The following is a 17,834-nucleotide window of genomic DNA, read 5'->3' as shown; positions in this document are numbered from 1 at the left end:
ATGTGGGACCCACTTGATGTGGACAGTTCATGCGGGGCAATATTTTGATTTGGGTCATCCATCATGTGGGACCCACCTTTGATATGAACCACGCATTATGTGGGCCTACCTTGATGTGGATCATTCATCATGTGGAGCCCAACCTTCAATATGGGTCGTCCATCATGTCGGCCCACCCTTGACGTCAACCTTCAATCATTTGGTCACATCTTTAATGTTCACCATCCATTATGCGGGTCCCACCGTTGATGTGGACCGTCCATCAAGTGGAGCCTACTTGATATGGATCGTCTGTCATGTGAGGCAAACTTTGATGTGGGTCATCCATCATATGGAGCCTACCTTTGATGTGAACCATGCCTTATGTGACCCCACCTTGATGTGGACCATTCATCATGTCGTTCATCATGTGGGTCCACCTGAAAGAAATTGCAAAGAGAAGAAAGAAGGAAAAATAGAAATTAAAAAGTTTAAGGACAAACTTGTCCCCAATTTAGCAAAACAATGTATAACTGCTTTAGCCGAATAAGCTCTTAAGAAAAAAGTGACATCTCTATCATTTATTTTTTCAAAGCTGTTTTTGCTAGTTTCTAAAATATTAAGTAATAAAATTAGAGCCTCAAGCTCTTATTAGTAGAGATGAGAAATGACCCTTTAGATTGGGTTTTAGTCAAATACATTAGATCAGTTTGTATTTGTTAAAAAGTTAAAAAAATAAAATAAGACAAGGCGTCATCATTGTATGTAGATGACGATGTACTTAACGAGTAGTAATGCAATTGTCAAGTCATATCTGAGAAGTTTGAAACCAAGTATCTTGTACTTTTAAGATATTCTCCTAAGATTCAAGTCACCAGATAGTTTTGACCTGATAGAGTGGAATGGTAGAAAAGGATTCATGTAGCCAACTCCAAACAATTTGGATAATGCTCACATGACGATGACGACAACAACGGTGATTAAGTTGCCAAATCAAAGCAGCAGATTCCTTTCTCTTACTCATGCAAGCATGTCATATGGCAAATCTGCAGAAACCTCATTAGAAGTTGACCATTATGTTCATGAGACAAGAAGAGAAGTACTTGGCTGTGAAGGTACAGTCAAAGCGTGGTTAGGCAGTTCACGGCCACGTGCAAACTGGTCAATTATCACAAGCTCGTATTTCTTACACGGTCAAAGTGTGGTTGCGTAGAGCAGTACACGGGTCGAACCGAGTCCAGCTTGAAACAGCCAGGCTTGGCTCGGCCAAGCAGCCAGGGGTTATCTCGAACTCAGTTCGGCTTGATTCCCGAGCCTGATTTTTCAACTTGGCCGATTTGGTCAAGCTGCCAAGTTACGCTCAAGCTTTGGAACCGAGTTTGAGTTTGTGCTATGTATAAGATTTTTAACGTATAATATATGGGGTTTATGATTTTTATTTAATAATTAATATATAATACATATTTTTAAAAATATTATATATATATATGGGAAAAGGTACTATGCGCTCGACCTCACGATAAGCTCCCGTGAGGTCGAGCTGTGTGGGCCCCACCGTGATGCGTGTCGACCATCAACACCGTGCATTTGACCCCTTTAAATTATGGGATATCCCAAAAATCAGCCATATACGGAACTCAGGTGGGCCATACCATCTAAAATCATGTGAAGACACTGTTAAAACATATAAAAGCACTTGGTGGGGCCCACCTGAGTTTTTAATGCTGCTGAAACTTAGTCTGAACCCTCATCCAAGTGGGACACACATAATGGATGGGCTGGATTTGCAAACCACATCTCGCTGGGCCCAAAAAACTGATTATGAATGTTTTAATGGTGCACGGCCCCTCCCCACTTCTGTATGTGGTGTGGCCCACAAGTCACGGATTGACTTGATTTTTGAGATCTAGGCCCACAATGGAATGGTGCATCTGACTGATGGGGTAGATTTTCGAAACGCATCACGGTGGGGCCCACACAGCTCGACCTCACGGGAGCTTATCGTGTGCGCTAGACCTCACTATAAGCTCCCGTGAGGTCGAGCTGTGTGGGCCCCACCTTTTCCCTATATTATGAATGTTTTAATATATATTATATATTTATAACAATATAAATATATAATATTTATTAACATTTTTTGGCACCAAGTCAGCTCTATGGACAGTGGCCGACCGATGTGCCATGGACAGCGGCTGGCCGGGCTGTCATGGACAACGTCCGTCTAAATACAATGAAAAATGTGAAGGGTTCGATTGTTTAGTGGATGGACGGGCATGACAGTGATGAGTTGAGCTCGGACCATAGGCTAGGACAGCCAGACGGGGGCAAGCAGGACATTTATGGAATGGCTTGGAAGTCAGACTCGGGCCAGACGGGGGCAAAGAGAGAGAGAAAAAGGGCTTGAGGGCACTTGTTCAAGCTTAGAGAGATGAAAATTGAAAAGGGGTTTTTTTTTTTTTTTTAATTCATATTTATATCAACTGATCGAGCAAGCCGAGTCAGAGCGATCCAAACCGAGTTCGAGTTTTGGACTGATTCGAGTCGAGTCAAGCTCTATTCAGCTTGGACACAAAAATTCAACTCGACTCTGCCTGAACCCAGTTTCGAGCCGAGCACAAAAATTCAACTGGACTCTGCCCGAACCCAGTTTCAAGCTGAGCTTAACAGAGTCGATTTGAGCGATTTAACCAAGCCAACTCAGTTTATGTACAGCTTTAGTGGTTAGCCGGTTCATGCATGCTCATGCTCATCACTTGAAAGGCCATCATTACATTCTTCGATGTCTAAAGTCTACTCCAAAAAAATGGCATGTTGTTATCATAATCATCTTAATGTGAGCGGATATTGTGATGAAGATTAGACAGGATCATCTGAGGATAGATTTACCGGTAGTTACTGCACCTTTGCGTGTGCGTGTGATCTACCGTTGTTTTATATATATATATATAAAAGAAACTTTATTAAGAAAAGGCAAACGAAACCACCAAATAAGACCATACAGACCCAAAAAAAAGAAAAAAAGGCATGTGTGATATATCTATGTTACGTATCAAAAAGGGCTTCAATACCCTGTGGTATACACTTTGTCTCGCGTTACGATATATAAATAAGCTGTTCAGGAAGGGGAGAGGTTAAGCTCTCTTTTACTTATTTTCTCCCCTCCTCTAAATCAGATCTCTAAACATCCCAACATTCTCTCTTCCAGCCAGCACTGTAGACCTCCAAACCCGACTGTATAGGGCCACCCAGAGCCATCGGCAGATCCCATAGGGCCCACCTAACTGTCCACTTGATGAAACCAGCAGCCGATGTTGGTCCACTTGAAATGCCAACAGGCCCTCCTTGAGTCAGCAGCACCCGATGTTGGTCCACTTGAAATGCCAACAGGCCCTCCTTGAGTCAGCAGCGCCCGTAATCCTAACTATTGTAGAAGATGTAGACTTCCTTTCCATGTCCCTTCCATTAAATCATTCTCCATCCAATGACTGAAACACCCCACAAACACACTCTACTTGCCCCACAGGGCTCCACCATTCCTACACCTTGATTCAGGTCTCCGCTCCAGAAAAAGAAGATAAAAAAAAATTGCATGACATTCTTTTAGACCACAAGTCAAATCTCTTGTAGGGTTTCAATCCACTCCCCAGCAAAAATGAAACCGCTTCTTCTCCATGACCATTACTCACTCCACCACAAGCTAATGGTGCACCTATGTGTGCATGGCTAGGATCTACCAAAGCAATCCAGCTACCTTCACCATCTAGATCCAGTCTACTCCTTGACCAAAAGGACCCCTGCACTTCTACCTTCAATCGCTCAAGCAACCAGAAAAAGCAGCATCAGGTTTACAACTCGGGTTTCAGTATCACTTGTTGAGTTTCCCTGCGTACAGGAAATTCAGAATCCCACAAAACACATTTTTTCAATCAAACATGTAGCTCACTTGTTGGGTTTCTCTGTGTACCGAAAATTCAGAATACCACAAACATAATTTTGATAAAAGCTAATATTCCAATCACTAATCCAAAGTGAAAACAAGATAAGTATGACCTGGTTTAGAGACAATTCAAATCAAACCTGCTAAATTCCAATGAAACTCTGAACCTCCGACATCCTACCTATACTAGATTGAAGCAGATGCAACGCAAATTATAGATGAGAACAAATACTCATGTCATATCTGATGCAACGAGAGAACCAGGAGTAGAAAGATGTGGATAAGATTGCAAGAAATTCCAGCACTTGTACCTTGTTTCTAAGTTGCTATTTACTCACTACAACAATGAAAGAGAAAAAATGGTCTTATATTAGACTTTCAATCTAAAATCAGGTTAAGAAAGAACTCACAGATTGTCTGGACAAACAGGCCAGACCTCCTTTTATAGATTTTCAGGGTATATATTTCAATACGTCACTAACTGGCACGACCTAGGAACATACATATTTCAATATGGAATTTTCCAATCGATTGGAAGCTTGTAAATGGAGGTATAAATGAGAAATGGAATTGGATTAAATGAATGGGGAGTAAATGGCTTGCTTAGCTGTGTTTGGATGGGAGTTAATGAAATGCATTTGAAATCCAAATATTCTATTTGGATAAGAGTAAACGGGAGGAATTGGAATGCATTGGAATTTTTCAATATATTCATAGGAACATATATGATATCCCAAATCAACTTTAGTATCTCAAATCAGTGTACATATGTGATATTTAATAGAATGGTTATAATACGCGCATTGAAATATATACTTTAGCCAAAAAAGAGGAAATTTTGAGCCTCGGTTGGGCCACAACCATAAGGATCACAAACAAGCAACTTGCCAACTTTTTTGAACGATGGTCAGCCTTTGAACGGTTTGGATCATTTTATTGGTGTGATTTTAGTGATGTAGCCAATAATTAGATTGTTTTGGAGTATTATTAGCATGCCACATGTAAGGTGGAGATGTACGTTGCAGCACTTTTGTTTACTTGTGCAACTCTCCGAGGAGCTCAAAAAAGGCATTTCACCTACATTTACTTCCAAATTCTCTATTAGAGAGGATTTCATTTGCAAGCTTATTTACTCCCATTTCATTTCCATGCATTTACTTCCATCCAACACACTTCAAATGTCATTTACCTCAATTTACTCCCATCCAAATGGCCCCTAAGAGAATCTTAGGGGCATAGTTGGATGTCACCAATTCTATGGAAATCAATGGAAATCGAAAAGGCTTTTCATTGGTGTCATAGCTTGAGATGTTTGGATAGCAAAAAAAAGGAAGGATTCCACAGCACAATCAGTGCACTTTTTCATAGTTTGGATTCTCTAACTCAAGAAACTAGGTGACCCTTGTCTCTCAAATATGAGATTTCCATTTGCTATCCAAACAATACCCCTAAAAATTGAATCCATATTTCAGTAGTACTCGTGGAAATAATTATTGCCTAATCATTACCTTTTCTTTTCTTTCCCCTCGGAAGACGTAACCAAACATGGCATTAGAAAAATGGACTTGCCTTTGAACCGGAGACCTGTCAAAACTCTAACACAACTAAAGACTCGTTAGTGGACTGACATTAACTTAATTGAATTCTCAGAACTATTTACATCTGCATTAAGATGAGTTCATAAAGGAAAGGAAAAGAAAAGAAAAGTAAATCTATGAACTGGACATTAATTAAATTAAAGCAAATGGAAAAAAAAAATGTAAAATGACACAAAAATTATTGGTAAATTTTGAATGGAAAACATGAAAAAGAAAAAATCTAAAAATAGAAAATTTAGAGATCAATGGAAGAAACTTTAGGATTAAAGTTGAATTACAACTAGAAACTTTAGAGACAAAATGAGAGTTTGCCTTTGGAAGGATTGCAATCCTTTCTCCTATGGTTCTTTATGGAGAACAAAAAATCAAACAAGCCCTTTCTGCTATCATTGTTCTATTTTCATGCTTTTACTGCTTGATTAAAAGGAACCTACCAGACAGAAGTTATGTGGATTGTGAGGAAAAGAAAGAAAAACACCAAAAATGTTTATAAATTAGAAAGAAATGGGGAAAAAAAGCCAACATAAACAAGGTTCAAAATATATCTTGGTCCACTACAAATGGATATGAATTATGATAAAGGATCAATATACCAAGAACCAACTGATTCTGCTAATACAGATAGAATATCTTGCCAAATACCAACAGACAATCTCATCTTTATATACACGGCCCCTTTACACCCATGAACCTGGAAATAAGAGTAGAAAAATAAACATCCGACATTTCAGCCAGTGTTCGTCTACAAAGATGTTTCACGAATAAAATGAATTGCAGGCTATGGCCTTTGCTACAAAAGTTTCAAGACATGTCTGCCAACAAAAAGTAGTAATCCAACTCTGTAAACAGAATAGGGGTCCAAACTTCTTATGTCTGGAAAAACAGCATCCATTGGGCGATCAAAACAGGCAAAAAGAAAACCAAGACTGCACATTCTCAAGGTTTCCTCAAGGCAGATGCTGCACCCATAACAACCGCCAAAACAAGCCCAAGACCAGCACCAAGTGATGCACCGACAGCCGCAGATGTGATGGAGCTTGTTTTGCCCTGGGAATCTTGTCTTGCATCTGCCACCATTGCCTGTTCTCTTGCCAATTCCAATTGCAGCCTCTCGCAAGTAAGTTCCTGAGTGAATCACAAGCAAGCATTTGAGACACATCAGCTCAAAGAAGGGGACAGGAAACCACAAGAAAAAAGGAACAGGACCTAATTGAAAAAAAAAAAAAAAAGAAGAAGTTAAATTTAGTCAACAACACATATATTGACTACAATAACAAGATCCTTCAAATTACTCAGGAATACTGTCACTGTCAGATATGAGATGATGTGTACATGGCACAGGACCTGTATTAGATATGGGCCATATGGCTCAGTCATACCCCACATATTTTACTTAAAATAATGTTTACAAGTATTTTCATCATCATCATCATCATCTTAGTCTTTCTACCAGCAATTTGGCTTGTCAATAATTAGATGTCCAACAAAAATACTAAAATACTATTTACTTGTCAGTGATGTGTGTTTCATCATGCTTCTTGATTACAATATCAAGAAAGCACATTGATCTTGCGAATCAAAAATCAAAAAACAATAGATAGGCTAAATATCGCTACCTGAAGCGAAGTTTCCTCATGGCTCCGTAGAACACGGTGTATTAATTGACAAAGCGAAGTTACACCTTCAACAGGCAATACCACTGATTTCTTTTGAAAAGGCATCCGGACAAGGTTGATTGGAGCAAGAAGAAGCTTTTGGGCAGCCATCCTCCCTTTGGGATCTGTGTCACCATTTGGATCCCAGGTTTGAGGACTAGTTGCACTGCTTGGTATGACATAAGGACAGGAATTGATAACCTCGGTCATGCTCGGAGACGCTTCGTATGCCTGCACGACAGCATTTACAGCCGACTTTTGCAGATTTGCACTGACAGAAAACTTGTTGGTTATGGCCAGGACCCAAGGGATTCCAAGTGCTTTGGCCTCATTCAAGAGAAGCGAAAGGGCTGGTTGTATCTTTGATGCATTTGGTTGATGATATACTGGGATCTTGTGTGATAAATTATGCACAAGAACAATCAAATCCGTCTTTCTACTAAGATCACGAATCCCCGTCCATAAGTCATCCCTAAAGCGGGTAACTTCTGAATGCAACTCCTGCAGCACAAAAGCAAACAGCTATGAGTTACAATGCATTAAAAGATACAGAAGGAATTTTGACAATAACCCTGAATGAAGCAGCAAAGTATATCCCAAAAGTATCATGTCAGGCTTATTTCAAAATGAAAGAATGTAAGATAGCAATCAAAATAAAAAATAAAACCTTTAGGGCCTGTTTGATAAGTAGGAATCCATGGAAAAGGAAAGGAATAGTGTAATCATTAATGTTTTCTCTTGTTTGATTTGCAAAGGAAATAATGGATTCCATGGCGTAATCATTACACTTCTCCACCTCAATAATTCTCAAGCACAAGACCCAAGGAGACCCCTATGAAATGAAGTGGAGATTTCCACTTGCAAATCAAATATACCACTTAAAATGGAATCAAATTTTTAGGAGTACATTAGGAAATAATGATTACGAATTCCTTTGTTCTATCATGGATTCCCACTTACAAACAGGCCCTTGAGCTCATTTTTTAAACAACAAAGAAATTTTATAAAGAAAGAGAGGAAACTGCAATCCATTAAGGCAATGGGTGCGAACTTCAAGTGCATGTGTCAATCTGGACACCCCCTCCTTAGCAAAGGCATCTGCTAGGAATTTGCTTCCCTAGGCACATGCCTACATCTAACCTGATTAAGATTATTAATGGCGTTAATCTCTAATATTTTGATGCATGGCTCTAATCTCTAATATTTTGATGCATGCTGCCACAGCACGAGGCTTCAGCCACTCACCCAAGAGAGTAGTCCTCAGGTCATCCTCAAGCTAATGAGGATCATCAAAAGAGTCCAGAGGAGGAGGAGAAGAAGATTCAATCCCTCTTAGTGACACTCAATAATTCAGCATAAGTGGAATTTCCATTCCCTGATGGAACCAAGAAAACTCTTCTCAAAGCGCCTTTTTTTAATAACAACAAAAATTTATTAACAACATGAGAAGAACAACACTAACGGATACACTGAGGAGCTGATGGTTAGTGAACTTCTTGTCACTTCTTCTTTAGAGAGTCTACCAGGCATTAGCCACTTCATTGATGTCCCTGGAAAATGGAAAAAAAAAAAAAGAAAAAGACAGTACCCAGGATGGCCAGAAGAGACTTGATCCATTGAATATACATAGCATGCCTCCACAGCCGTCGCTTATCAGACGAAACCCACTGGAAATCTGATCATCTCCCTCGATGATCAAGTTCAGGAGAAAGATGAAAAGAAGATTCACAGCCCTTCTCTAAGCGCGAAGATATTCATAGTGACTGATGTCACCTCCCCGCAAGGTCTAGAGAAAGAATAGCTTCTATGATCATTGCTTGGGCTCTCCATAGACCCAAATTCCAGGGATGTTCCTGTCATATCTCACAACTCTATCTCTAACTACCCTACCAATGTCTGTATCGATAATGTTTCCCATGGAACCCCCACCAACATTCAGTTTCATCCACCCAAATGGGGTTGTCCATATCTCCTGAACTTCTACTCAGATCTGATATCCAAATCTACTTTGTTCACTGGAAGACCCCAAAACATTATATAATATTTGATAGCTCCTTTAACACATTAACAGTGCAGCATTGTTCTTGAAAATTCCACTATTCCGCTTTCCAAATGCCCATATATGTATGTGGGGCAGAACACTGCACAAAGACCCTAAATTAACCCTTTACAAGATCCATCACTGAGAAGGGTTGAATCGAATAACCTTTAGGCACTGTTCAGAATTTGGATGCAGCAATAATTTTAAAATAGTTAGAAAAAGACCAGAACCAAAAGATAGTCAGTTAAGTTTCAAACCATACAAATTTTAACCAAGTTTGGTAAACACTGTTTGTTAATCAGGGACCATTTTGAGACAGAAGACAAAGGGAGGGAGCAGAGAATCTGACCACCACCCATATGGTTGTTGGGAGCCAGATGGTCATATGGGGCACACACACACGCACATGCACGTGACGCGCGCGCGCGCACACACATGGAGAGAGAGAGAGAGGAGATATACCAGAATCTGGTCACAGGCAGGTCGTTGACATGCAATCCGCTTTGCTTGAATGGTGGGAGAGAGAGGAGATATACCAGAATCCAGTCACAGGACGGTCGTTGACATGCAATTCCCTTTGCTTGAATGGTGGTGATGGTGTTAGGGTTTAGAAAGCATGAATGGCGGTGACAGTGTATGGGTTTAGGGTGGGAAAGAGAAGTGGTTAAAAAATACTATGTGGGGATTAAAGAAATAACCCAAGTTTGGGCCTTTGTTTTGTTAAAACATCAACCAATACAAAAACTTTTCGATTCTTATTTCGCAACCAAACATGGTTAATTAGGTGATGACCGATTACTTTTTTAAACTTAACCAGTTATCCATGTATACAAACAGCCCTCTAAAGTTCAGAATTTAACCCATTATGAGACCTACATCCCAGACCTATGCTCCAGCATATACCAAATCGTCACCTACATCTAACTCTCCCTTGGGTTAATTTGGCCCATGGTAATATGATGAAAGAGTTCATATCAGGCAACAAATATATAACAACACATGGCAATTCACACGCACACGCACACACATGTTTGATCCATTATTATCATCTCTAATAATCAATGTTCTTCAGAACAGTGAATAACATAGATGTTGCAAGGTATGACATGCAAAAGCTTCCTTCATTTACCAAAAATAAATAAAAAATAAAAAATAAAAAAGAAGAAGAAAAAGAAAGAAAAGAAGAAGAAGAAAAGAAAAGAAAAGCAAAAAAAAAAAAGAAAAAAAAGATTGCCAAGTACTTATGTTAGCAATGCTGTTACATCAGTGTTCTGCAACTAATCAGCCATGGTCATTATTTATATGTTAAGCTCTTCAAAGCAAAACCTGGTGTTGGTTTCCAAATGGGATAATTTCAGGACTGTTTTACTTCTTAAAGGGTTTCCATTCCTTGTTTGTTTTAGCACCATATTTGTGAATGGGCTGCACCTTCCAGTGCACATTCATGCAACCACGTGTGCACATCAATGACCCACCTTATTTGTGAAGCATAAAGGTTTAGAGACTCAACCAAGTCTCTTGTCTAGACTGAGTTCACTCATCGCCAGTGGTTGCCTACATGAGTCACTTGTACAACGAGCAACTCACACTGAGCTCATGAAAGCAAACACTCCTCTAATGGTGAGACCCAAAGTGAGCCCCACCTAGTCACGCGTGTAGATAGCATCCCATAGGTCTGTGTCGTTAGGTTAGAGATATAGTAGCTTTTGGAGTCTTCTATTATTGCTTCTTTATACTATCTTAGCAAGTTCAGATTTGTATTCAAGCAAGGACAGGTGTTTGCGTCATAAACGGAAGTTGTGTACACAGTCTATAATAAGGGCCTATGGATATTGTATGAGTACAATGATCAATATTTGAGTGTGTAAAGGAATTTTTCCAAGTTCCATCCACTAGGAATCTTATTTCTATGGATGTATTAAGTTTGGGATACTAGGTAGGGTGCGACGCCTTAGGATTGTGTACGTTAGTCAAGGTGTCCGGTATCGGTATCGGTGGGCATAACGGTGCCCACCGTTACCTATACGGATACGGCCCGTATCGGGCGATACGGGGGCGTAACGGCCCGTAACGGCGAAAAAAAAAATGCCAAAAAAATATGAAAAAATGTGGATTAAATCCGGAATATTCTAAGTATTCCAAATAAACATTCATTTATAATTTGGAACATGTTTATGGTGGTGTAACGGTCTACTCTTTGGTGAGAATGCTATATCGGGCTGTCTGATGGATTTATGAACCTGACAACCTGGAATTAACTGACACCCTTGAGCTCTAACTTATATATATATATATATATATATATATATATATATATACATATATATATATATATATATATATATATATATATTTACTATTATGAATGTAATACCAAAACATCTTATATTTTCAAGTTTTCCTTTTATTTATTGTGCTAGTGCATTGCATACTTCGTGACTCACATACATTTCATTTCAATATATAGAGTTTATGGACTTTTGTATCCTATTAAGTAATTCATATACCTAACAATTTGATATCATTTTCCTCAATAGATCTTTTTAAAAAAATTAAAATTAAATTGGGGTAAATAGTGTTGTCAATTCGGAGCTGATTAGGGGACCGTTTGATGCCCTAAACTAGTCTCAAATTAATGCAATCTATTGGCACTTATCCCACTAATGGATTGGTGGACATTTATTGGACAATGAAAAATGAAAAATATCAAATGGTCCTATTTCAAAAAACAAGTGTCTGCAAACTAATAGTAAATATTGTTCAAACAATTTATTTTTTGGATTGTGACTTAGCAACAACCGTCCCAAAATTTAATTGGTTAATTTTGAGTTGATATATACCTCATGTATAAATTTTTAGGGCCATGTACATGGGGTTCACTCGATTATGTGTTATATATACATGTCATCCATCCATTTTGTCAACTCATTTAAGGGCATTGGAAAAAAAAAAAAAAAAAAGGTAAATCCAGATCTTAGGTGGACCACTAGTGAGCTAGGCGGGCCACCTTGATATATTTGTATATCCATGCCGTCAATCCATTTTGCCAACTCATTTTAAGGCATGATCCAAAAATTCAGGTAGATTTAAATCTTCAGTGGACCACTAGTGAGCATGCCTTTAAAAGTGGGGCCCACCTCAATGCATTTGTTGTATATCCATGTGGCCATCCTTTTTGCCCACTTATTTCAGGGCATGGACCAAAAAATAAGGCTGATCCAAAGCTTAGGTGGATCACAAAATGGGCCTTAAGAAGATTTTAACGGTGGGCATTCAATCCTAACTGCGTGGTCCAATTGAGATTTTGATCCCTTCATTTCAAGGATCATGCTTTAAAATGAACCTGAAAAATTATGGATGGCATGGATTTACCATACATAAATCAAGGTGGGGCCCACCCCACGTAATAAAATAGTGCGTGTGCACTATGCAGCATGCACTGCAAATTATAAATATATAATAATAAAAAATTAAAAAAATTGCGTGGTTGTGAAACAGCCACGCGGTTCCATTCATTTTTTCTGGAAAAAGAAAAGAAGAGAGAGGGAAATGAAAAGAAAAGAGGGAAAGAAGAGAGAGAAGGGCAGCAGCAGTGCCGCAGACCCATGATGATGATGATAATAATAATAATAATAAGAAGAAGAAGAAGAAGAAGAAGAAAAGGGAAAAAAAAGGTATGTTTTTTTTTCCATTTTTTTTCCATTTTTCTTTAGGGTTATGGACCGTAACGTTTGTTACGGTACCGTAACGGCCGTTACGGTCCCGTAATGGCCGTTACGAACCCAAAAAACAGAGGTGCCCCGTTCCGGGGCCGAATCACGTAACAGTTGATGCCGTTACCGTTATGTATCGGCCGTTACGGCCGAAACGTAACCGATTTTGAATACCTTGACATTAGTCTTCATTCACTGCAATTAGTTTTTTTATCCAATTCTAGTTGAACCAACAAGACTTCAATATTTAGACATAATAGGTGAGTTGCCGATAATATTCACTATCGACGGAAACAAATGTGCAAGTTGACTGTTATAGACAAAGCAGAAGCCACATTACAAACCCCCAACAGTTCATTCTCTCTCTTGTTTACGTGGGAGATGACATGTAACTATTGATACATCAATCACGCATGCATGCCATGGGTGAATGTCATCTGCTACATAGACAGTAACTTATCATCCAGCCGGTTGGACTTGTGATGCTCATGGCGGACCAACCAAGATTTCACATGTGTTGGCAGGTTGGAAGTTATCCACTAGGCAGGTGGTAAATTGCCATCCAACCAGTTGGACTTGAGGCTATCCCTCCCTGTATGTATGTAAACGTATGTATTGAATGGCAAGTGGCAACACAGATTTCATTAGCAAAATGAAAGAGGAAAAACAGAAAAAGGATGGAAGTGAGAAGTGCTGAGAAATCAGCCCACCCCCACCACTGAAGGAGGAAGAGCCCTCCAACCAACCCAAAATCTCTTCTAGTTTACAACCCAGTGGTTTAAATAGCAAATAGCATGTAGCATAGCGTTCACCCCTCTCAAGTATGCAGCATAAGCTACGTGCTACTTCTAGATTTTTAGGTAAGATTGTGCTTGGTTGCGCCAAATATCATGAAATTTCATGATATTTTACACTGAATTAGTCCAACTAATAATGAACTTTAATGACATCTGGTGCAACCAAATACAACCTAAAATAATAGGAAAAATAGGCAAAGATTAAGCATAAAGGTAAAGAAAGAGCAACATAACTGATTTGATACTATTACTTATATTATTTTAATAAAATCACTGAAAAGATTAACTAAGTTTTATTAAAAACAAATGAAAAATGTAACAAATCGTTGAAAACATTAATTGATTTTAATGTTTTTAGCTAAAAATAACTTGGTGTAAGCTACGTAGCATCTACCATAGGCTATGTAGCGTGTAGTGTATGCAAAATAAGCATGTAATGTGACTCAAGCTACATGGCATCAAGGCTAAGCTCATAGTAAAGTCATTTAAAACATTGTCACGACCTTTAATTGTGTAAGCATAGAGCCCCTACAACTATCCTCCCTTCTGTTCTATTGTGTGAACATCAAAGCCCCTACAACTAATTTTGGTTTTTTTTTTTTTTTTTCGGAACAACAGAGCCCCTACAACTATCCTCCTGTTCTATGAAAAATTGCTTCATAGTTTTCTGATTTATTGTTAAAATTCTGTTGTACCATTCACTCCATAAAGACCAAAGACCGGACAACACATAAAGCCTCCATAAAACTCTCCCCTTTTCGAGAAGGGCCCCCTTTTCCCGCCAAAACCAGGCTTCAATCGACCCCAGCAATGCACTCTCCATAAAACCTTCTTCCCATTCATGGGCAGCCACCCGAATAGAATTACCATTTATGGAGGGGGATAAAGCGGGTGGTTTGTGAGCGGAATGGAAACTGGACTTTCCCCCACCATAATTTTTTAGCATGTGATTGAAAGATTTGGCAGAGAATAGACCTGAATTTTCACCCTTCCACCCTGTTGTAGACACCCCACTACACAAGTACTTTGATCAAAAATCAATGGCTGGGAATTGATTGGGGATGTGATGGGCCTTGAGGGGTTTTGTGACAACTCCTAAGTGTGGGATCATGACTTGAATCATGTTCAAATATTCTAAGTGATGAACGGTGGTTGTGAAGTGTGGGCCTCATTCAAAGGCCCACATCATTTCTTTTGGGAAGGTTGTGTAGAAGGCAGTTAAACTTTAGCCACCCCGTATCGGTGTGTTTTTAGCATCTCTGATTGAGACAGTGTTTGACCATCTTAGGCCAAAGGCAATAAAACTTTAACCGCTCGCTGCCTACTTTAGGTGATTTTGCGTGATTTTTCTAACATCAAAGGATGATTGATTGTGTTGGTTTCTTCCTCCTAAGGGTAGTATTTTGGGTGGCTTTGTTAGGAGGTTGAAATCAATGCAAACCATTGATTCATCTATGAATAGAGAGGCCCACAAATGGAGGTCATTTTGTTGATACTATTGCAGTTTTTGGTGAAACCTGACCCCTTATCTGATGATTAAGTTGTTTGATCATTTGATATGTCAGTTTTTCAATGGTAGTGAGATTGTTCTGATTCGATGAATGGTTAATCAGTGTGGTCCATGCAAAATGGACGTCAGAAATGAGTTTGCTGTAAAATTTTGCTGAAATTTCCTAAAATGCTTCTCCAGTTTTGTAAATCCTATCCAATTCCCTCCAACTTTCAAATAATAAGGTGTGCTAATTGGGTGCTAACCATATTTTAATTACATTTTACCATTATACCTGATATGGGTTAGTGAAATTACAGTTTTATCCCCAGAATTTGAAGTTCGAAAAGGGAATCTTGTTTTACTAAATTTCCCCCTCTTTCTCATGTGAATGGCGATCCTACCCTTGCACCTAATGATCCTTATTAATCAAGGTGTATTCTCACTCATCCCTTTGAAAATTCATGAAATTCTTCTGAATTTCAATCATGCCATGTGTTATATCCATAAATACCCCTTTGCTGCATTGAAAAGGGGCCTTTTGATCTCAGAAATTTTCTAAGTAGTTGGCTTTTATTCTCTTTGCAGCTTTCTAAGAAGTCCAGAAAAGGTTAACACATCCAGAGAAGAAGAGAAGAGAAGCCAAGTCAGTGAAGTTCTTTGCTTAGAATTAGGTAAGGAGTACAGCTCGGCTCAAAAGGCCAAAGAATTGGCTCCAGTAACTCTTCTAAAACAAGCAAAAGGGAGGAAGAATGAGGTCATCCTCATCTACAGTAAGGAGAGGATTGAGAGAGTTGTTTGCTTCACGCATTGATGAACATTTCCTTTCCTCTTACTTTTTTTTTCTTGTATTTTGTTTTATTTGCTGAATTGTATCCAACTTTCATAAATGAATGCAAAAAATTGATTGTTGGAGCCAAATTCTACCACATTACTGAGTAGAAACCATGTGTTGGACCGCCAAAAGTCGCTACTTTTGTTTGGCTTCTCACAAGAGGAAGGATCGTCACGGTGGACAACCTGCAGAAGCATGGCATGAACCTCCCCAACGTCTGCCTTAATGACTCTAAGACCATTAGTCACCTCTTCCTCCATTGTTCCTTTGCCAAGAATGTTTGATCCCCCTATTCTCGTTAAATTCGGCACTCTATGGGTGAAGCCTTGTGAGATAGTAAGCCTATTGTTTGCCTGGCATGGAAGGAATATCGATAAGCCTCTCAAGTCCCTTTGGCGCCTTGTCAGGTTGGCAACTCTCTGAGACATTTGGAGAGAGAAACAGTCGATGCTTCGGAGATCTGTCCTCCTCCTCCAGGGTGTTGGCTGGGATTCTCCGTAAAGCTTTTGACTGGGCGCATAGTCCCCATCCTCCGGATAGTAGTGCTATCTCCTTTGCTCTAGGATTGTAAATGGGTAAGTTGTTTCTGTCTTGGGGGTTTCGAGTTGTATAGCTGGTTTTGTTTTCCTGTTTTTGCCACTTCATTTTGGTCTTGTTGTTTTCTTTCTTTGTATATTGGCTTTTGTTCTGTTTTGTTTTTTCCTTTTTTCTTCTTTTTTTTGGCTCTCTTTTGGGTTGCTTCTGGCTCCCTTAATGAAGCTTTCAATCTTCCAAAAAAAAAAAACCATGCGTACATGGGCAAGGTGAGGTGCCTCACACCTCTCTTTTATTTGGGGTCTCTTGCTCAAATCTTTCGTTCGAAGCCCATTGGGAGTCATTTTCTGAGTTTTTGTGTGGTCCTAGCTCCCTACACCCAAAAATACATGAATTGAGCTAGCGGCAACTCTAAACCTCCGAATTGTATCTTCCCCTATATTTTTATCCTTATTTTGTTGCCTCAAATTGTTATTGAAAGAATCAACAAGCTCAAGAGAGATTTCTTGTGGGAAGGTGGGTCATCTAGTGGAAAATCCCATCTTCTCAGTTGGAATGATGTCTATTAGCCTCTTGTCGGTGGGGAGGCCTATTAGGTAAATGGGTCTGGCATTTGGGGTGGAAGAATCTTCATTATGGAGAAAGATCATAGCTGCCAAATATGGTCTCTCTTCTATGAGTTGGTGGATTAAAGAGTCCTCTCTTTTCCAAGCCTCTTTTTTTTTCTTTTTTCTTTTTTTAACATTGGAAAATTTTATTAACAAACAGTTGAAGCCGAAATGTTCAAATATACACGAAGCCGAAATGTTCAAATATACACAAAACAAAATCAAATTTACAACTCAAGCCAACTATCAGGGTATTTATCAAATGCCTTATCGCCCATTCCATAACATTTGATTTAGCCCTATTAAACACTTCCAAAACCCTCCCCTCCCGATTCCTAAAGCAGCGATTATTCCTTTCTTACCATAAAACCCAAATCCCTGCAAGCAAACACAATTGCCACACTTTTTCTGCCTTCTATTAAAAGCAACACTGTGACACATGAAGAAGAGTTGTGAAATGGACAACGACAATACCCATGCTATTTCGAACAACTTGAAAAAACCCTCTCAAAAAGCTCTTGCAAAAGAGCAATGAATAAATAAATGATCTACCGATTCTGCATCTTGGAGGCATGTGAAACAGACATTTGGAAGTATCGTCTTTCAAGCCTCTTTTGTGTGGAAGAGATTATGAAAGTGGCTCATTTG

General features: G+C 39.1%; 1 protein-coding gene across 2 annotated transcripts in view; it reads right to left on the bottom strand.

Moving 5' to 3' along the window:
- Positions 1-6,104: 6,104 nt before the first annotated feature.
- Positions 6,105-17,834, bottom strand: part of LOC131239688 (uncharacterized) — an 86,746-nt gene continuing 75,016 nt past the window's right edge. For both annotated transcript variants that reach the window (XM_058237518.1, XM_058237519.1), the window contains 2 exons: positions 7,131-7,670; positions 6,105-6,639 (listed from right to left, as the gene is read on the bottom strand). In XM_058237518.1, the coding sequence (XP_058093501.1) occupies positions 6,451-6,639; positions 7,131-7,670 (729 nt within the window). In that variant the 3' untranslated portion in view covers positions 6,105-6,450. The remainder of the gene's footprint in view (positions 6,640-7,130; positions 7,671-17,834) is intronic.

The sequence above is a fragment of the Magnolia sinica genome, chromosome 3 (assembly GCF_029962835.1).
Source record: "Magnolia sinica isolate HGM2019 chromosome 3, MsV1, whole genome shotgun sequence".
NCBI classification, from domain to species: domain Eukaryota; kingdom Viridiplantae; phylum Streptophyta; class Magnoliopsida; order Magnoliales; family Magnoliaceae; genus Magnolia; species Magnolia sinica.
This window is presented reverse-complemented; position numbering and strand designations above follow the sequence as displayed.